This window comes from Dermacentor albipictus, chromosome 7 (assembly GCF_038994185.2).
Source record: "Dermacentor albipictus isolate Rhodes 1998 colony chromosome 7, USDA_Dalb.pri_finalv2, whole genome shotgun sequence".
Lineage (NCBI taxonomy): Eukaryota > Metazoa > Arthropoda > Arachnida > Ixodida > Ixodidae > Dermacentor > Dermacentor albipictus.
The window spans coordinates 10595934-10618352 of NC_091827.1; the positions used below are offsets into that span (position 1 = coordinate 10595934).

Sequence of the window (22419 nt, forward strand, 5' to 3'; positions counted from 1 at the left end):
CTTTGTTAAAATGCACGTGTCAACACACAATCCAGCAAAGGTGAAGTCAGTCACGGGAGTTGACTCTATTTAGCATTGGCTTGCAAATAGACCTTGCAAATGACCAAATGTGCATGAAACGTACAGTGCACAAGCACCTCTGATCAGCAGTCAACTGAGGATACAGCTGCACATTGCTCAAATGAAATGCAAGACGTTGGCAGTAAGCTCATAGAAAGCACACAGTCCTTAAAAGTGAAACATACCAATCTCCAAGTCATGAATGCTTCCTTGACTAAGGCGAGCCATGATCTCGGGCTCCTCAGTGGTGAACCACAGCCCTGGATCCTCTTCCTGGGAGTACCAGCCACTGAACACTTTCCGCCCAACATCCAGGGATCCGCTCGAAGCCAAGTGTAGCCGGAGAACCTCGCTCAGCGACAATGCATCCACCGTTACCTTGCTCAGCTTCAAACCTGCAAACAGGCAACAAAACAACACATCGTCACAGTGCCTTGATGGCAAACAAACAGAAGTAAACTTGTGCACAGAAAGGCAGGCCACACACTAATCCAAACAGCAGTGGTAAGCACGATCATAGGTCAAATTTAATCTCATGGTGCAAATTGGTCCAGCGTGTATGCACACGTCATCATGCATTCCAGAGCAATTGCTAGTGCTCACAGAGATTCAAGAATCTGCAACACAGTGTATCGCATGTGCTTTCAGATTAGAGGCACCGACCGATAATTTAGACTCGACGAGGACTGCCTAAAAGTGAATACAGTGAAAGCTCGTTAATTCGAACTTCAATAATTCGAATTTATGGATAATTCGAACTGTACGATTTGGTCCGGCCAAGCTCCACAGAAGTCCATGTATAAAAAAGTCCGTTAATTTGAACGCGAGAAGGTTCCCTCACGGATAATTCGAACTACGCTCACCTGGCACACGGCCAGAGAAAAGCGCCTACTGCCTACACACAAGGCTGTATTGCCTCCGAAACGGAGAGAACGGCGAGAGAAGGCAAAATCGGAAAAAAATCTAACCGACGTGGGGTCAGCCAGAAGGCAGTGGCAGCTGCCGCCTCTCCGTTCTACGTAACCTCCAAGACTTCTTGCCCGTTGCGAATCTCGGAGGCTTTGCAAATCTTGTACAGCTGCTAATGTTGTGCGGAGATGGCACGGCAAGCGCCAAAACACAGCGAATCAAGTACGTCGCAGCTGCGCTTGCAATCAAGAACCAACGAATCAGGGCCTTCACCACCTTCAGATGTTCAGCGTCTTTGTCTCGGCAGTCTTCATCGGTTGTGCACCTCTGTTTTCAGCTTAGGAGGTATCGGCCGTCGCGAATCATTGTGATAGTGTTAAGCCTCGGCTAACGTTCGTTTCGGTGGACATCGGTGGTGTGGCACAGTCGGACCCAGAGCTTCGACTTGAAGATGGCGTGTGCCCGCGGCACACGCCATCACTTTCTGGCGCGCCAAATTTCTGACATGCCCTACTGCTTCCAAATCGCAGTGTACTGTTGCCCTCCTTCACTTTCGTTAGTTCGAACTTTCGTTAATTCGAGCTGAAGCGACTTCCCCTTGTGGTTCGAATTAACGAGCTTTTACTGTAATTGAGAGTCCGGAATATTGGGCTTGCGTGAAACTAAATGACTTAATTCCTAAAGTGGCCAAAAATGATAGCTTGTCTATGCATTACTGCACTGACACCTCCCCATCCGATAGAAGAGTCAACTGCATTGACATTGGAGAGGGTGGAAGGAAAAGGTTTGCACAAGGCACAAAGGTGACTCTGCAGCGGCTTGTTTTGTTGTTCAATACTTTTTTTTTTCTAGGTGCACATGCCCAACAGTCAGATTTAGTTATAAGTGATAATACAGCATGGGAGCACTATAGTAAGCGGTTTAGTTAGCCATAGAACACATACAAAAATTGACTATGTATCAGCTGCACATCGTTATATCCAGTATGCAGTCTAACATGTTTATAACGAAGACTTGGGGCCTCCAAAATCATTCGTTGTAAAGGTCACGCAACGCGCAGCTTATGTTATAACCGGGGCCGATATTCTGTGGCGAAGCCTTTTCCGATTCTATGCTTTTGCGCGCTTTTCGCGCTTGGCTAGAGGTCAGAGCGACGGTCTGCCCACATTATAAACAGGATCGGACGGCCGTGTGTGGTGGATGATAAGAATAGCACAGAATAAGGTATAAGGCATCGCTACAAAATAGTGGCCCAGCACAGAATTATTCCTTTGTCACACAGATCATTTCTTTGTACAGGAACTCAAATGTGTTGTTAAAACTGATGTCACAATAGGAGGGTTCAGACTGTATGGAGTTTGTTCCCATACTCCTCGGAGGGTGCAAATCTCAATTTAGCCAGTCAAGTCTCACTTCTGAAGTAACGTACCATGTTTACTCGCATAATGATCGCACTTTTTTTGTTAAAAAAAAAAAAAAAAACTGACGCAAATTCAGGGGTGCAATTATTACGCAGGTTAAATTTTGCGTGAAAAGAAAACTTTCTTTTTCATATCGCAATTGCTGCGGGATGACAACATGTCAACAAATAGGTCGCTGCTACTGTAACAGTGTGGGACACCAAAACAAGAACGGCGGCCGGCGGAGCAAGCCGATAGCACCGAACACTATTTTTTTTGTTCTCGTGAGCACATCACGCGAATTGAAACAGTTTCTTCCGTATCAATAATGAATAACATTGCTACCATCGGCAAGTTTGTGGCAATAACGTAGCCATGACCACTTTGAACGGATAGAAACACAGATGGGCGCACTTTGCTGCCAGTGACATAAAACCCAGGGGGCACGGTACGGAAACTGCAGCATTGGCGTTCACTACTATCCTAATACGGTACGCTTCCGCTATAGGTGGGCAACTGTCTTAGCTGTGTTACAAGCGGCAGCGTATGAACAGGGCACACTTCTAGCGTATCAGTGTAAACGTGGCTACTATCGTTGCTGCTCGCGATTTGTTGTGTGCCCATGAGTGCAAACAAGAAGAATCGAAAAGCCTTTTTGCTGTTGCTGACCACAACCGTTATAAAGCCTATAAATAATAAAGCCAAGGCAAGTTTGGTTGTAGCTTTTTTTTTTTCATGGAAGTGCGGAAAGTGATGATCACGCGAGTGCGATCATTATGCAAGTAAATATGGTAACCTGCTGCAAACTTCTCGTGTTTTACAAGTATGTCTACTACAGCTGCAAGGATGACATTTATTGCACTTTAGCTCCGATTTCCGGTTTGAGCATAGTTGACAATTCTGAAACTGTCGAAAACTATTTCGTTTGTCATTCGACAGTTTCGAATATTTGCACACACCTACTAAGAGACTCACCGAGCACTTGCTGCTGTTTCAGGGACACACTTGTCGCAACTCGCTGTGCCTTGCGAATGGCCTGCAGGGCGCCACGACCCCTGTCCGTCTCTTCCTCCTCAGGTTCATCATCCGAACTCTGTTCCCCTGAACATTACGGACACAAGTTACTTCCCCGTGGCAGGCATCATCATGATCACCATCAGCCTACGTTAAAATCCAGTATACATTTCAAGAGACCTACCATAGTTCTCACAATACAATCCGCCCTAAGTCAGGCAAACTTGCCCTGTGCCTAGATATTTCTATCGTATCTAATCCCCTGCCGCCCTCAGCTGCGTTTCCACTCACCTCAATGACCACAGGTTATCTGCAGCATGCATTATGCAACCTGCCAAATTCATTCTTCTTCAGCTTAACCTCAACTAGAAGATTCTGCATCCACTTCCATATCAGTGCTTCACCATTCCTTGCCCTCCTTCACGCCCAACCAGAAGATGAAAGAGAGACCCCCATGTTCAAGAAGCCTTTGTTTGAAATGCTGACACAGCAGATAGGTACTACACACGATGTTGAATTAAATGTTCCCACTGATTTGTCATAGCTTGCGAGACGTACCTTGCGGATGTCTGCCCTTGGAAGGCTCCATCTCTTCCTCCTGTGTGCGGAACACTGCCGTGAGCAGCAGCTGGAAGATGTCGCTGAGTGAACCCAGGACATCTGTCTCCGTCAAAGCACGCTCCAGCAGATCTGAAACGGAAGGTACGATGTGAAAGGACACCTTGCGTGCATAAGTGGCTGGATTTTCTGCACAGCGGACAGGTGTGCTGGGCGCGATTGAGGAGGGAGAAGCACTGACCGAAGCTGACGCCCGCTGGGAAGAAGTCCTTGAGGTCCAGCTGCTGCGCGAACAAGCTGAGGAACTCGAGGACAACCATGAAGTCCCCAAAGTGCTTGGGGGGAATGGCGCAGTGCAGTGGCACAAAGGATGGCAGCTCCCGCAGGTCGTCGCACTCCAGGTCATCACGGGGACGGTTCCACTCTGTCAGGAACTGGGCGTGTAGGCGCCGCTCCTCTATCTTTTTCTGTGCAACAGGCAGGAGAAGAATGCGTGAGACAGCTATCTCTCAGCAGTGTGTCACTTGCACCACGTCATAACGCCAGCAGTCACGCAATGGGAAAGAGCAAACTGGAGAACCATGAGACACTCGAGAATGCCATTAGCCCGACACAAACTTAAAGCAGCACCTTAATAACATAAATATATCAACCTTAGTTATATTGTTAGGCAACTTTATTCACTGATGCTTTAATTAGTAAATGCTTTATTACGACTATTTTTAAACCAGTGCATTGGCTGAAGTTGTCTCTCTCAAGGGACCAGGGAAATTGGTTCCGTTTATCAGGAGTTCCATTTACTGAGATACAAAGCTGAATACAAAACAAACCAGCCCTGAGCATGGTGTTCACTTTTAGAGGCAGTTCCGTTTAAGCGATTTTTGTTTATCGAGATTCCACAGTACTATCAAAATTGTGCGCATACTTTTTAGAGAACAGATGGCCAGATTAGAAAGGGCTCGCCATTGATGGTGGTTAAGAATCACCATGCGGCCTTGGTCAAAATTTCAAGCATAGATTCACGAAAAACAACAAATAAATGAAATAAAATAAATTAAAAGTTGAGGATGAAAGTTATGCACTCGACTCCTATTAACATGGCAGCACACCTTTTGCCGGGCTTCCTTCTGAGCAATCTTCAGCTTCAAAAGCTCTTCGAACTCCCGATCCTTTGCTGCCTTGGCTTCGGCTGCTGCTTTGGCCAGTTCTTCAGCCGACGGATGGTCCACACTGGCAGCAGCAATGCCATTTGGCTTCTCAGCAAGCTCTTTCTTGCCATTAGTAGTCGCCGGAACAGCTCCTAGACAAACAGTGGCAAAACATCACCAAAAAGCCCTCAATTGAAAGACAAAAAATGACACCCCAAATATTTTAACACAAGCACTCCAAGGAATACTGAATAAAAGATGCTGCAGTGGAAGAGTCCAGATTAATTTTGACCGCCTGATGTTGTTTAACGTGTATCGAAATCAAAGTGCATAAGCATTCTTGCCTATTCAACACAAATAAGCATTCTTGCCTACCACGACAACCAATGGCTGCTCGAAAAAGAAACAGCACAGGGAGCACAAGGTGCCAAATGTGCCGAACAGATGTGAAAATGCACCAAACAAAGCTTTCATACTGCAACGATTTGTTCAGCTTAACTCTGCAGACAGCCACTTTTCATAATGCATCACTAGTTTTCCGGGTTTAGAATCCCTTGTCAACCCTTTGGCTGTGAGGTGTACAGAGTTCTTTCACCCGTTGAGCGTCATAGACTTCTAAAGTGCAACAAGTTCTTTCTGTCTAAGTAACATGTTACCAGGCTAGCATTACAAATGCTATTTATTGGCAATATGTTGCTGAACATTTCTACAAAGCTTTATAGTCTGAAAAATAAAAAAGTTAGCAGGCTAACTAACAATTTTGACTAGAATAATCAGTGTTTCACAGGGGACATGGCCATTTCGTTGATGTCATTTTCATATTGTAATCAACATCAAAGCTTTAGAAGTTGGAGTTCACAATAAGTAGCTCTGTAATTTCTGCATTGTGTAGGCTTCTTGCGCCAGACTGCCATGTTGGGAAACAAGAGGTCTGAGCCACGCAAACAGATATAAAGAACCTAGATTTTCAACCAACCTTGTTCCATGATTTGTCACATGGAAAGAAAACCTAGTATGAATATCCAGTTTAGTTAAGTTCTGAATAGACGGTGCCACAAGTCCATGGATGTTTCACATTGCTAATTATCGCGCAGTAGGTGCAACCCGGCTTTACTCATACACGGCTGGTTGTGTGCACGGCTGGTTGCCCACACGAGCATGCAGACTGATCACACAATCTTTCAAAACTATTTTCGAGAAATTGGTAGTAAGAGGTTGATTAGTATAAGAAAAAAAAAATGAGAGTCAAAGTTACATTTTTAAACATGTTCACGGCAACGCAGGTGGTGCATGTGGGCCACAGCAATGATTCCCGCTGTGCGTCTGTGCAGGGTTTTCCTGCAGTATGCAAGCGATATCTTTGCTAGAAATCAACGAAGAAGGAAAAACATTTCTGCTGCTTCAGATTTGGCAAACCTCGTGGGCCATTACACTCAGGAACCAGGGCTTGAAAAACTGCTGCACAGTCAACAGGGTGTCTACCAAGTTGACACTTCCAGATTCCCCGAGTTTTGCATGTTTTGCCCGAGTGCCTTGCAAAATTCCCCGAGTGATACAGAGCTTTGTTTTATGTCAAGAAGGGGCTGACACCATGTCGCCCAATGCTGTCACTCTTTAGTCAGCATGTTAAAAAAAAAAAAAAATTAATCCAGTTGGAATAGTAAGGAGTAGTGCTTACTTTATTCAAAAAGAAAACAGAAAGGAGGGGTTACTAAAATGCACAGTGAATAAAATAACTTTGAAAAAAGTGGTAGACACCATTGAAAATATTCTCAAATACGAATAAAAAGGAGATGATTACAGAAGGAAATATTTTCAAATATGAGCTACATCTATCAAGTGATAGCAAGCTCATTGGTATGAGGCCCAAACTTTGACACAAGTGAGATTCTGAACAGCTGGTGAGTCAACCTCAAGTGTCTTGACATACTCTCAGCCCGCGCACAACGCCTCAGTGTTGCGTGTCACTGCTTTAAAGAGTTTATTTTGGTTTGGATCAGGGACACCTGCATCTCGGCATCAGCCAACACTGTTTTTCGAGCTCAAACTCCTTCAAAGAAGCGGCAGCAAGCTTCCTTTCTTGTTCATTCCTCAATGTGTAGGTCCTTTCTGTTCTCGTCCTCCTGCCGCCACTAGGGGCCGCGAAAACGTCCGAAAAAATCCATGCATGTCTTTTTCTGCCCTTAAGGGCTCAAATAGTCCACAGGCACGTGCGAACAAGCTCTGAGGGCCTGCCGGTACACTTATTAGGCATATCGGTGCTCGTACTGCGACAGGAGACGGCGGGTGCACATGTGTATAATTAAGGAATACATACTGGGCCCCATGACAATTCTCCTTCCCACACTTGTTAAACTTCACCACAATATTTCATATATGCTTCACCACGTAACCTGCTATACTGAGGCGAAGCTTACTTTCGAAAACCGGCATTATGCAACGTGTCGTGCTTTCCAAGCTTCGAAGCCATTGGCAAGGATTACAAAGGCTAATTCGGCGCCATTGATAACAGCGGTGAATTGCTAACAGTAGAGAACGTCGAAGTAGTCAGGCCTAGCGTCGCCATGGTGGTGGCCACAACTGCAAGTGGATCCGTGTGCAAGAGCGCCAGTTCGAGGCGGCGAGATTATCAAAATGGCGGCAGTGGTGGCTTTGATTAATGCTGTTTCGGGCCTGTGGTCATGCAAAAGTTCTGAAAATATTTGATGGCAAATGGTTCTTGTGTCCAAAATTTCATACCCTATAACTGACTCTATGCAGTATGTGGTGGTGCCGCGAAGCTGTCCGAATTATCGGGCATGTCCCAAAAATCGGGTGTCCCGAAAATTGGTCATTTACTGTACACTGGAAACTCCTCCAGCCTATGACACTGCATCAAAGACTATTTGTTACAATTCTTCTGTTACTTGAGCCAGCATTAGCCCAACTTTCATTCCCTTTCAACAAAATTACACCTAATTTTACCTGATAAAAGCACAAATTTACTGTATTTTTCCCAAGTATTTTTAGACTATTCAAGATCCTTGAGAATTCCCTGTTTTTCCGGTTGGTAGACACCCTGCGTTATAGTGAAAGATTTAGCACCGGAACATCGACATGACTCACAGATTTCAAAGCACTACTGTGCATTCTGGATGCCATGGCACAGTTCTTGGCTAAGTTCAGTCCTTGGCTTACTTAGACTACAGTGCAGTCTATATTTACCAATAAAAGGTTAACTGGGCTTGAGCAGACATTGCCAAAACCTGTAATGTGATGGCGAGCTGGTGCAGGAACTTCAAGGTGGCGGTGCCACTTGCCTTTTGTCGTCGTATCTTGGCTTGCCGGGCCACTTCTCAAGGTAAGAATGACCGTTTTCATAAAAAAACGTGCTAAAGACGACGACGAAAGGAACACATACGACAGGAGTGGCACTACTTCCAACTTGCGTTTACTACAAACGGTCATCTATTTATGCTCTACGCATCAGGTACATCATGAACTCATCATCATACACACAAAAGATGGTAAATTAATCGGATCATAGACACAAATGTATAATCAATCTGTTAGTTCATGTGCCTAGACATTTCGAGAGAAACGTCGCTTCTTTTTCTTGCAAAACCAAAGACAGATAGCTGACGCACTTATCGCCTGCTTTCCCAATAAGATATGCTTCCACTATTTCACGTTCCGTTTTTGTGTTTTGTTTTGTTAAGAAAGTTATGTCACTAAACACTTCGTCTTCAGCACGTTCTTTATGAAAACTGTCAAGATGTACTAACTCGCCCAAACCAAGGTATTATTATAAGAATGACCTTTTCGGTATTCTAAAAGGGTAATTCACTAATGTACAACAAAAGTTTTTGTCCTTGGCATCTCATCAACGGATTAGCAAGCAGTGCATGAAACAGCTCACATGGCCACAGCATTTCCGGAAGTAAGGCACTCACCCTCCTTTTTGGGGCTACCAGTCTGCTTCAACTTCCGGGGCTTGCTGACCTTGCCATCGGGCGAGCCAGGTGTGGCTGCCCCTGACGAGGGCCTGTTCTTGGGAGACACTGTGAATGTTGGGGAGGAGCCCGTGAAGATGTCGGCAAACGTGAGCTGATGCAGGCCGTACTTCTTCTGGGTCTTCTCCTGCAAAAGATGTTGCAATGACGCACACATTGGCCACCAGACTATATTTTGCCACCCTAAATGTAACTGTTAACGACAGAAGGAGTTTCATGTTCCAAAGCTATTCAGTGGGATAGGAAGGACGTTGCCATATGACAACACAACAAATGAATTACCCGCACCAGGTTTTCATTTTGTTGATTAAAGGGCTAATGAGGTTTCATCTAGCAGGCCTGACGTTTAAAAGATTTTCAGACTGGAAGCAAAGTCAAAAAGGGGGGGCAAAAATCGTACCTTAACCCGCAAAATTCCATCTTTGTCGAGCTCTGTGGCCTGACGCAGGAAGATGCGATTCTTCTCTCTCGTGAAGGAGTTCTTTTTCCGGCTGCAACATTTGAGACGCACCGGTCACAAAACACTGCAATATCTGTGATGTCAGGACAATATCACTGGTCATGAGTTAAAGGATATTTTGGCCTTTGTTTTCTTTGCTAATAATCAACCTTTCCTGCAGCTAAAATTTACATATACACTTTTTAAAGTAGTGTATCATCTCTGGCATGTTGGCATGCCTTTGCACCATACGAATTCAGTGCAGATTACAAATTCAAAGAACAAAAATACACCTTACGAAGTACCATTTGCAACTGCGCTATCCATTTGGTTTGTTGTTGCAGATGTTCTGGACTGACTTGTGCACTCGCAAGTAGTACTTGGTCCTGCATGTGCATGTTCTTTCTTCGTTGTTCATCTAAACTTTGAGCCAGAAGTTTGTATAAATCTAGACAGAGTTTATCCTTAGCACCCATTTAAAAATACAAACAAGAGCAAGCTGTCATGGCTGAAGCATTACACACAGCAAAGATATAACCATAGAATGTACCAGACGTCAGTTGGTGGGACAGTGTGAACCTTGCCCTCAGGGTCGATGACCTGGTACTTGACTTTGTCGGAAGGCACCGACTGACCACTAGCCTTCTTCAGCGGCGACGCAGGGGTGCTGGGTGCAGGAGAACCAGGTATGACCTTGGCTGGTGACTTTGCCTTAGATGGGGGCGACACCACGGCTGCAACAGTGCATGTTTTCCTGTAAGATAGGAAAAAAAAAAGAATTAGGGGGCGTGTTCATTTGACATGAGAAGTAACAAAACTAAAGCACTGAAATTTATCCGCTGAAGTGAAACTGTATTTGAACACCAATTGTGCAGTCAAATGCTTCTAGATGGATTGAGAGGGACCAAGAATATCCCTTGTTTTAAATACCGTATAAACGCGTGTAAGGGCCGCACCCGTGTATGGGCCGCACCCCCAACTTCCCGAAGCAAATATTTAAAAAAAAAATATCCGTGTAAGGGCCGCACCCCGAACTTTCCACGACCCACGTGTGATTAGCCTTCAAAATGCGCGCGCACGGAAGCTTCCAGATGCCGCCCACGGATGGCGCCGATGTCGCGGGTCATCATCATCATCATATTTTCTTTCTGCCGCGAGCTTCCGCAATCCATATCGTCATCGGTATCATCAGCCCTGGCCACCATGCTGGCCACCCCGGCTTTGTTTTGCGACTGTCGAAGGCACGCGAGTTGTAGCAGCGTTGTTGGCGTGGGCGCACGCTGTTGTTGCGGCTCTCGTGTGTGCTCTGCTTTATTTTTCACGAATTGCCATCGAGCGTTGCCATTCTAGCACGATGGGCAAACATATCAATAGCTACACGGCAGGCTTTAAATTGAAGGTAGTGGAGTTTGCCCTCGACCATGGCAAGCGTGCGGCGGGTAGAAAATTTGACGTGGACGAGAAGTGCGTCCGAAGGTGGTGCAACCAGAAGGATGCGTTGAAGACCACCAGCTCCAAAAGGCGTGCTTTTCGAGGCAAGCCATGCAAATATCCTGAGCTCGAAGAAGAGCTGTTCCGCTACGCAATGGAAGTGCGGAACAATGGATATGCGCTGACGACGGACATGCTGCGCGTGAAGACGCAAGCTTTGGCGCGTGCGAGAAGCATACCCCGCGAGGAGTTCAAAGGTAGCGTCGGCTGGTTGCGGAGATTTTTAAAGAGGAAGGGCCTATCCTTTCGGCGAAGGACCAACGATTTGGACGGAACTGAAGACGACGACTTGTGGGGTGATGAGCCAGAAGAATGCAGCACCAGCTCGGAGTCTGAGGACTCCGCGAGTGATGATGACTGATTGTAAATAGTGATGATTGATGAGGATTATTGTAAATAAACGCGCATTCACTTATTGGTCTGTTTTTACTTGAAAAAAAATTTTTTTTTCCGTATGTCGCGTGTATGGGCCGCACCCCGAAAATAGGCCCTCGAATTTGTAAAAAAAAGTGCGGCCCTTACACGCGTTTATACGGTAAGGCAAAATAAGCATGTAGATACAAATCACGTTATTCTGGCGTTGCTGAGACATTTTATTTAAACCTGTTATTTTTTTCTGCACACTTTAAAGTAATGCTTACTCCTGATCTGACATTGTTGAAAGCAAGACAGCATTCTCTGTTGGAAGTTCCAGTAATGACAATAGACAGTTGCAGGGAGTTGAATGCCATTAACGCCTCCCAAGTCACCATTATTCATTCTCAGCAGCCGAACCTTGAGCAGAGTCACTGACTACATGTCGGTGTCACCAACATAAGTTGGTAACAGAGTCTGTGCATGTGCTTCGGCATAACCTTGCTCTAATATAACAGACCATGACCAGGGATGCGTAGGCTACTTCATTCAACAGGCAAATTCCTTATTATAGTGGTGCTCACAATCAAGTGCAAGGTTGAAAGAAACTGTCCAGGTCGTGTTGTCCCTTGCAATATGCAGGCAATTTCAAATTAAATACTTTTGTTGCAATTCTGTGAATGTGGCCTATTTTTCTGCCTGCCTTTCTCTCTCCGCACTAAGATTCGTCACATGAGCTTCATGCACACATGTTCTCACATGTCCATACAGTTTTTTTTTTTATGTAACAGTGCTAACAGCAGCATGCTGTTTAAAAGCCATGTTTGTTACTGAGTCTGACAGAATGTATGTGTGTGCAGTCTAGGAAACCTATATGAATGTTACCTGCTTGCACAGCTTTGAGCACAAACACGCTGCTCTTGCAAGTAACATTTCAGAGCACATAGTATTTAAAATGGAACCAAAATGTGCAGCTGCACTTACCCCCACAGCCACTACTTCATGCCATGGTGCAAAAGAAGAAATGCAACACCACCAAACCAGGGGAGACATCGTACCATCTCTTGCCTATCCAGTGCCGAGTAAATAGTAGCATGTCAAAGCTCACACGTGCTTTCACCACGTGACTATAGCAATGCGAATAACTAACGAGGCTACAGCTGCAGAAGCAACCTAACCTTCAGAAAACACTGCACCGAGAGGTCAGCAGCGCGCGCCGCCGTGTGCAAGTTTTACAATATAGAAAAAAAAAAATGACTTTGCAGCCACAACACTATGCATTAGCGGTGCTGGCAACAACCACAGCATGTTGTTCGGCAATTATGTCTACAACAGTAGTACTGTTACACAAACTGTTACCTAGTACACACAACGCGCATACACATGAAGCGGACTCGGGCACAGACAACGCCCGTTGTCCAGCCTCGTCGGTTACGTCTTCCGTAACTTTTCCGCCATCAAAATGACTCGCGGCACAAAAAATCAGCGAGGCACGGCGCACAAAACCAATCGGTGTTCGGCACATGCTAACTCGAGCGATCGAACAGCGACGCCAGAAGGAAGAACAGCAGCACAAAGCCGTTGAATTCAACGCAGTTTTAACCGCTGAGCAGCATGACTGAGGCCACGACGACGCGCGTTGAAGGACGCGAAAAGGGGGGACACTGGAGATTCACCCGACACCGCGGAGGCAAGCCGCGCACAGACAGCGCCGCTGTTTTATCCCTCGCGGCCCCGTCCAGGCGATTACGAATACGCTAATTTCTGTCATCAAATCTTTCGCACGGGCGGCGACCACGACACCCTGTGCTTCTCTGAAAAGCCAGTGCAAACAAGACCGGCCGCGGCTTTCGCCGCCATTGGGGCACGACGAACACTACTACGAGTGCCCGGCGATGTGTACACGGCGATGCGCCGCGTACGCCCCAATACGGTTCCAACCAACTCTCGGACAAAGGCGAAAATAACACAAGTCATGCACTTGAATCAACTCCTTCACGTATACATTTCTGAACGAGAGAGCGTCGCGTTTCGTTTCTTTCGCGAGTGGGTTGTCGGCTCACCAGAAGTCGGTTATCTTGCTGCACGACTTCGCCGTCTGCTTCAGCTTCGGGCTCTGCTTGCGCCTCTCGAGCGCCATGGCTGCCCGTCGACAAGCGCGTTTGTACGGTAGGCGAATATCTGGCGAAATTACACCACCCACAAATCTTCAAATGTCCGAAAAGCAGCACCGACTTCGCGACTAGCTAGACATTTTTTTCCCGCCGTCTGGACATGTATGGACGCGACGCAGAAAACCCGCGCGCTCCTGGGACCGGAAGTACCACGTGATCTCCCGTTGCGCGGGAACCCGCGCAACGCAGACGACCAAGAATTTCTTTTTTATTTTATTGCGCCGTCTGCGGCAGATATGCAAGATGGCGTGCCTGTTCGAACTGTTTTTGTTTTATTTCTCTTTTCAACCTCAAAGGCTTTTCCATCGACCATGAAAAAGTGAACGGCTGGCTGCGACGCAGTGCCGCAGGCTACAGAATGAAATATTCTCCGCTGACGAATGACTCACACCGTTGCCACAAGCGGACGAGCACGAACGACACGATTATCAGCGCTATTTGAAAAAATGGCTTCCTTGTTGCCTCACTTTCCTACTTTGTTCGCAAAAAAAAAAAAAAAGCGGTGTTTGACGATCGCCGTGGCTGGAATACGGCTGTGCGTGAATACTGTCGTAAGTCGGGTAAAATACAACGGCCAGCTGGCCCGAGAAAAACTCCATTCAATGACGTTCCTTTTCGTTGAAGGCATTAACGGAGCCAACCGGTTGACAAATAGCTAGGAAATAATATACTAGTACACTGTAGTGCATGGGCATTCCCCGAACTGCAGATTTCTACTCGCAAGAATGCCCGTGACATGACCAATTCGGCTATTCGCCACGAAACGGCTCTGAGACTTGTAATGATTGAAAAGGGACCTTGCTTTGCCCACTAGTCCAGCCAGAACAAAATATACGTAGTTATCGACTAGGGTTTTTTTTTTTTTTTCGTTATGCGACAGAAGGTACGAATTCGTAACGCTGGTCATATGAATAATGTTTATCCTAACTACGAAGTTTATCCTTTCTATATCAAAGTCTGACGAGCATGGAAACATGAAAGTTTAGTTTAAATGCAAGAGTGAATTCACGCCACATTCGTGCAAATGCGGCAAATGGCGGAGACGCACCAGTCTATTGGTTTTCTAGTCCAGCTGATTCACACCGACTGTACTAGTGGCCATATGGAATTTCAGATACTGTTTCTGTACACATTCAAGCCCTGTGAAACACTGCAGTACATAGTCCTTGGTCAAGCAGGCTGTAAGAACATCACATACGAAGATAATAAAGTGCTTTAGCCAATGCAGTATTATCGTAAAGAAAAACACATAGCCATCAGGCAAACCCTTCCATCTAGCAATATGTAAGCCCACTTACCATTTTCTCACTTGGGACAAATTTCTGCTTAACACTTACAGACCATAAAGAGGTGAAAGTCACTCAATACATTAATGAATCTGCTTCCCATTAAGCGTGATCTTCCGAATAGAACCAAAAAATTTTGTACTATGATCAGGTTCACTATAACGAAAGCTTGACTGTACCACATGATTCATGCACGTACAATAGTAGATTACAATACTTTTTGCATTACTACTGCAGAAATGCAGCCAAGTTTAAACTCTCTAAAAAGGTTCATTTGACCTACCCTGCACTTAACAAAGGGGTTCATGCCAGTTCCGTGCACATGGCTCTTTCAGAAGTGCAGCAAATACTTTGAAATCAATCTGCACTAACCCTGCACTGAGTGAACTAGTTGCAATGTATCAGCATGTTAATACGGCAACAATGCGGATGAAATACAAAAATGCTTGTGTACTACGACTGAGGTGCATGTTAATAGAACCGCAAGGGGTCAAGGTTATTCCGGAGCCCCAACTAAAATTTCCCTCATAATCCACTGTGCTGTTTCGGAATATTAAACACAAACACACACATATATATCAGCTATGCAATGGACTCCAGACAAAAAGCTACAAAAAGGTATTTTGAGGACATAGGAACACTAAAAACTGTACAAGCATACACTGCACAAAGGCACCTAGCAGACATAATTTATGTAAGCATGTAATGACGGAAATAGCCTTAATGGCAAATGTGTTACTGATTTAATGCACATGGTTAGAGATAAGAGACACGGGACTTGCCAAGCAAGCAACACAGCACTGCAGCTCAGCTACTGATTCATTAGCCTTCAGGTCAGTAATCTGATGCTCCAATCCCCATATTAATGAAAGCAGTGCATCTTCCAGAACTCTCCACTGACCCATGCCTTGCATCAACTGAACTCGTCGTATGTTCATAAATTTCCAGATATCATCACTCCATCTAGTTTCTTGCCACTGTAGTCTGTTTACCTTCCCTTGGCATTTGTTCTGCCACAGTGAAGCTTTACATAACTGGCCTGATTACACTTGTTTCCCTTGATCTCAACTGCAACATAGTCTAGCAGTGTCTGATTTTCAAACACATAGTACTATCTGTCTATATTTTAATGATGAGCCCAGTCAAAATGAAATATGAATGTAGGACTCAAAATGCCTTCCATAAAAGTCAGATATATTCATACCTGCCAGCCTGTGAACATTAAAACATGTATAATTTCTGCAGACACAACATAGGGGTGAAAGGGAAGAATGAGGCCAGGGGTAGATAAGCACTTTTTGTGCATATGTATCCACGTGGATATGTATCCCACACACCTCTTTGTTAAGGACACATTATCATTAAATGGATCCTGAAACACTTTTCTCAGTAATCATAGAATGGTTTCCCTATTAAAGAATGTCTCACAAATTTGATGCCCTAAATATTTTTCGACTCCTTCAAGTATTAGCGGAGTTACCCTACCGATATGTGGCTTTCTCTTTTCTCTCTCTCTCTTAGCTCACTGGAAGCTACGCAGGGAAGAAGCCAAAAGAGCTCTCCCTCTCCCCTGCTCTGTGCACACAGCGGGGGTGAGGAGGAGAGCATTCACGGCCCCCTACGATGAAATGCAGCAAAAGGGCTAGTCGCGGTACCCTGTGGGGACTGCTGCAGACTACGCTACGAAGCAAGCCACTCGCATATCGCAGGCCACGCGCAGCATACGCAGCCGGCAGTGCAGAGATTAAATTATTTTTAAGTGTTTTTGAGATATACATTTCATTAATTTAACTCAAAATTAGCAATTATGTGTTGCTGAGAATGTTCTCGTGTCACCAAATCAGCCAATAGCGTAGGTCTACTAGCTGCACTCGATGACGCTGCAGGACGACAATGAAATGTTTCTCCATTTTCAACAAACGATTTCAAATTCCCTGCTGCATGCAGTGCAGTAATATTTGGCTCGCATGTTCACAGCAACCTCTACGACTAATTGCTTTCTTACTACACCAAAAAAGTGTTTCAGGGCCCTTTAAGCACAGCGCACAAGCACGGCAACCTTGGAACAGCACAGACCAACAAGCAATACACTGTTTTTAGATCAGAGTGACTTTTTCAGCAACATCACTGTTGCCAATTTCGCCTGCATGTAGAACATGTCTCTAAACTTGCATGACGTAGGAACCCCTTTGGTGTCCTATCTCAATAGGAAGACTCCAAAAGGTGTAGTCAAAGAATGAAGGACAAGATATTTTTGTTAACAAAATGTATTTTCCATTAACCTTGACAAAACATTCATAAAATCACAGAATGAGCTTGAATTCATGAACTTAATGAAAAGTTCAGGAGAGTTCGCATTATGCATATTAAATGTAACCAACAGTATGAGTAGCTAGAATGCATGGCAGTGAGGTCCTCCTTAACCCTTTAGGTGTCATGCCTGAAAAAAACCTGTGCACACCACTTGCCGCGCCCAAGTAACACTATGTCATAATTTTCTCTAATTTCCTGCGTTTCACGAGATAATTCGTAGACCTATGACCCTCGTGTACTGGCTGGAATGGCTACACATAAGTTCGTTAAATTGAAATTGCATGGCAGATTTTGTTCGCATTTGACAGAAGGTGTGATAAAACCTCATGTGTGTCCATGTTGCTCGTGTCCAATCTCCACACTTCTCTGGTAGACTGGCTGGCGCAAGAAAAGCATGTCGTTCTTGAATCATGCCGGAAATTACAAGCTTCTTATCAACTCTGATTCAAAGGACTCCCAATATTGACTACGATTGTGTCAAAGTGACAATGATAATGACTCAGAGAACAAATAATCAATTAACATAATTAATCAATTTTGTTCAAATATTCAGATAAAGCTTTTGAAAATATTCGGCAACATATCACTCATAAATGCTAACTGAATGTAAAGCCTGCTAATGTGATGCTCAGACAGAAATCAAATATGATGCACTTTACAAAAATATTCCAGTACATAGTGAGCAGGAAGGCCAGAAATTCCTGGCACTCAAATCCATTTTAATGTTAAATCCAAAGGCCTTCAAAAAAAAAAAAAGGAAAGCATCGCACTGGTAGCAAAATAAAGAATATCAAAACCCAAATACCAAGCGCACAGACCCGGTATCCTTGAGCGATCACTTTTAGAGATACTACTATCACTTTCGCAAGGTTTTATGTGACTCTGCATTGGACTTGCCAGGGTATGCAGCCGACAGCGTTCCTGGCACTGTGCACAGCTTGACACACTACCAGAAACACTGGAGGCCGTATACGATGACGCATCCTGTGCAGAGTTGTGCAAAATCTTGTGAAAGTGATAGTATCTCTAAAATGGTGATGAGTAGTCGAAAAAGGAATCTCGCTTCAAGCCAATGTTTCGACAAGGGGACTTGTCTTCCCTGGGGCAGCAACACTGAGAGTTGCTGCCCTGATGAAGACGAGGTCACGTTACCAATTGATTGACGTAAAGCACCATTCTTCGACTATTCCTCGCCATTTCAAGTTTCCGTCATCCTTTTAATTTGTGTCTAGTATTTATGAAAGTGACTGACCGAGAATGCTGCACTGGATTGTACTACGGCACAAAATGAATCGATAGCAACTTCACAAAAATGTGCTTTATTGCCACCTAGTGATGCCAATGACACCGCATCTGATGGCTCTGACAATAGGCTATTGCCACCACAGAGAACACAGTTTTTTTTTTTGTATCCAACTGTAATGCACATTTGATTGTCGGACCCATTTTCACAGAAAGAAAGGTGTGCATTTGATCAAGTAAGTACAGTAACTACACTAGCTCACGGCAACAGCTGCCTGAGTGTTTCTTGCCGCTAGGCTTATTTCCAATAAATCAAACCCTCGAAAGAGAATTGAAATAATGTGTATCTCACAGGTACGCCTGTGAGATACACCTCTCCTGCCTGAGTGTTTCTTGCCGCTGGGCTTATTTGCAATAAATCAAACCCTCGAAAGAGAATTGAAATAATGTGTATCTCACAGGTACGCCTGTGAGATACACCTCTCCTTTACTTGGCAAACAAAGAAGAACCACATCAAATGGACTCGGGCATGAAAGATGCGCAGAAGAACGCTGTCAAGAACAAGTAAACAAACGAATGTGTAAAGGCTTCCAGTAGCGGTTCTTCAATTAGCTCTGAAACAGTTACAGAGAAATATATATTTGCGGAACAATCACAGTTCTTTTGGATCCCTTGTTTACTGCTCTACCAAGTGCCAAAACCAACTCGTGTTGTTATCTGGGAAGTTGCGTAACTACACGTGGTCACCAGTCTCACAACCGCGTAGAGTGCAGAATGCTGCAGTTCTAGACATACTGCGCCCACCACAGAAGGTTAGAAGAACACCCACATCAGCACAGCACGCATTAGCACAGGCGGCTGATGCTGACCTCTACTATACTGATGACGGTAGAAGCGTCATTCAAAACACGGAATTATTCTCCATTTCCGGTGACGTTTTCTCTACTTCCTTTTTAAATAAAAGATGCTGATCCATAAATGTTTTCAAAAACAACAGTTAAATTTGTTAATTTTCACTTTTCCTTCTTGTATGCCTGTTGCCTTGGCTGTCCCCCTTAGCAGATCGCTTAATTTCTCAACTACTTGCAACTCTTGTTTCCCGTTGGCAATTTTGCCCAGTAGAATTAAGGAAAAGCCAGACAGGGTAACGGGTGACAGTCATATTGCTTATGGGTTTAACGGTTATTGAACAGTCTTATGATGGACGCCCTTTTGCATTCTTTTATTTTCCACCTCATCTAACCCATATCGTGGGTATTTCCAAGGAGCTGCCAGCATCGCGGCGAACCGTCACTCGATGAAATAATGAAGCAAAAGGGAAAGTTAAACGCAACAGGTGTTTTCTCTGGCCACAACTCGTTCCACGAGCCTACAGGTCAGCTGACTATGAATCGAATCCCTTTCCTGGCCCCTGGATCAGTCTAGACAAAGAAGGTTGAATTAATGAAGCAACAGCAATGCACGTGATCGTTGATTAGATGGTGACAGCTGAACTCATCTTGAGTTAATCACGCAGGCACTGAGCTGATGAGAAAACTGGCCTTACACCTCAGGAGATGCCGATAACTACCGCCATGCAAAAGGAGTGAAAAAATTGACCACCATTCCACTCTGTGAAGATGGACTTTCCTGCTTACTTTCGTCCCTGTCTTTTTCACGCGCTATAAGCCTCATGGCAACAGTCAAAGCTCTCAAACGAAAAGCAAAATGCTGCACCTCCACTGCGGGGAAGGGACTGAAGATAGTGAAATATTGGCCGACTCATGGCGGAGGTGAAGCAGACGTTAAGTACTCCCCATACATGGGCCCATCCCGAAAATCCTGAAGGCTGCGTTACAGGTTTCCGAGCCCTCAGGGGTATTTGCCATTGAGCTTAGACCCTTTCTGCACTATCATCAGGATCAGCCTACATGATGATTTTTTGTGTTGACGGACGCCGAGAAAGCTACGGAAGTTAGTCATATATACTGCTTTCGCTGTAAAACGCAGCAAAATGTTAACAACCGAGTCGATTGATTTGTTGGCGCTTTAGGAATGTGTGTGAGGAGTGGTGGCATGGGTGGATAGGGAGGGTGGGGGGTATGCCATTTAACAGAACACTTTCGCGTGAATGAATTATAAAACTTGACGAGAAAAAAAAAAAGACAGAATATTCTTGAAATTCTACTTATGAAAGCATACATGTGAAGTAATTTTGCTTACGAGCATGCTGCGTTTCTAAAAACACTTTTTAAAGGAACTTTCTTGTACTGACAGTCAATTTCCGAATACTAAAAATTACATACACAGATAAAAATTTATTACTTGAACTCAGACGGGTTTGCTGCATTATTTGGGTTTATAATTATATTTGACTAGAAAAGCAAGGACAATTCAAGGATTTCAGGAATTGGAGATAAAATTCGAGAGAGTTGAGAAAAGTTTTTTTTTTTTTTTTGAGTTTAGGAGTGTAGTGTGAATGTGGGAGAATTCAAATTAGCACACTTTAATTCTCCCATGTTCTTTTTTAACTAAGATTATTTCTCCACGGTGACTCCTTATTCATCTACATATTCAGCTCTGCACCAGACAATGTCTGGGCTATAAGTTTAAGCATGATTGGAAAGGCTACTCACAAATCCTTAAGTGCCTGTGGCGGCAGCAATACAACATTGACAGTCTGAACATGCGATCAGCGCTACTGCGCAGCACAACATTCAACCTAGCCATTAGTACAAGGAACACAAGACTGTGTGTTTTTTTTAATTAAAACAAGAACAATAGCATTGTATCACATGCACAACAAAAAGGGACACGCCCTGGTAGTCTCTCATAACATGGTTTGCACACAGCAAAGGCAACTACAGAACTGAAACTTGTGGAAACAGATCAACACACAGTGGAGAATTATCTAGGGCACTATCTGCCACGTATCATATTTAAGTGTGCTGGTTTATATGATCCAAACTGTATCCTGTATCCACCCATTTTCAACCATGTTAATGAGTTCTAAATGCTCCTGGTAAATTTATTTAAAAATGTAGGGCATTCAAGGCTTTCAAGGAGAAATAAATACGGAGAATTCAGGTACTGAGCAAATAGCAGTGAACTATTCTCACGGAATGAAATGCACCAATTTAGGCCTAACTAATACACATACTTTTGTTTCTGTCGTCAACAGTTCATGTTACATCAGCATAGTTTTGGTTCTTATCAGAGTTCACACCACCTTTAGCAGCCAGGTGTGCAGAGGAGCGATGTTGCACTTTAAAGTAACTGCGCTTACAGGTTGTTCTACTTCAAAAGTTCCCTATCGCACTACCTTCCATGAGTACAGTACAGCTACACATTTTTGATAAAATACAACAAGGTGTCTTTGAAAGAACGATGTCTAGTCATAAAGGTTACCTGCTACATATAAATATTTAACATCTTTCATAACCTGTTACTTAAGTGCTTTATGACAAAATACATTACCATAAATATGTCTGCCAAAGCAGCGGCAGCAATAACTAGCACAATATTCCACTCGCTACCACTGAGTGTTTAGTATGTTAGCACACACTTGCAAGTGGTACGTGAACCACAAAAAGCAACATTTGTGATTTCACTGAAAAGTTTAAGAAATTAAGTTGCCATTGTGTGATATTTTTCAGCCACTCCCATTAAGCAGCCAACATCCTTTTGTGCTCAGTCTACATGTTGCTGGCACTGATACCGAGGGTGACCCCTTGATTCAGTTCAAGGACTTCATTCGCACAGCATGAACACATGCAGATCACTGCCAAGCATAGTTCACAGGCCCTCTCACACTAGTGGCAAGAGTCAAGCGTGCTTAGTGAACACCTGTCAGTAAAATTTTCAACATTAGACACCAAGCCATGTGTGCACCCTTTCTTAAAGGGACGCTAAAGGCAAATATTAAGTCAAGCTAAAGAGATAGATTAGTGCTCAAGACTCTCTAAGGCGTCAATATTATCATGAACAGAGCCTTATTCTTTGTTGGTATAAGTTGGCATGAATCAAATGATTCATACCAACTTATGTTCATTTCTTATG

At 44.3% G+C, this 22419-nt stretch overlaps 1 protein-coding gene across 3 annotated transcripts in view; it reads right to left on the reverse strand.

Annotated features, from left to right (window-relative positions):
- Acf (ATP-dependent chromatin assembly factor large subunit) overlaps window positions 1–22419 on the reverse strand; it is a 58207-nt gene that overhangs the window by 28853 nt on the left and 6935 nt on the right. For 2 of the 3 annotated variants that reach the window (XR_010565101.1, XM_065435053.1), the window contains exons 3-10: window positions 10071–10274; window positions 9482–9572; window positions 9022–9208; window positions 5051–5241; window positions 4183–4408; window positions 3942–4073; window positions 3345–3470; window positions 246–455 (exon numbers count right to left, since the gene is read on the reverse strand). Coding sequence is in view for 2 of the 3 variants with exons in the window: in XM_065435053.1 (XP_065291125.1) it covers window positions 246–455; window positions 3345–3470; window positions 3942–4073; window positions 4183–4408; window positions 5051–5241; window positions 9022–9208; window positions 9482–9572; window positions 10071–10274 (1367 nt within the window). In the remaining variant the exon portion in view is untranslated. Of the gene's footprint in view, window positions 1–245; window positions 456–3344; window positions 3471–3941; window positions 4074–4182; window positions 4409–5050; window positions 5242–9021; window positions 9209–9481; window positions 9573–10070; window positions 10275–13428; window positions 13673–22419 lie in introns of those variants that run through there. The other variant, XM_065435054.1, reaches the window with a different exon arrangement.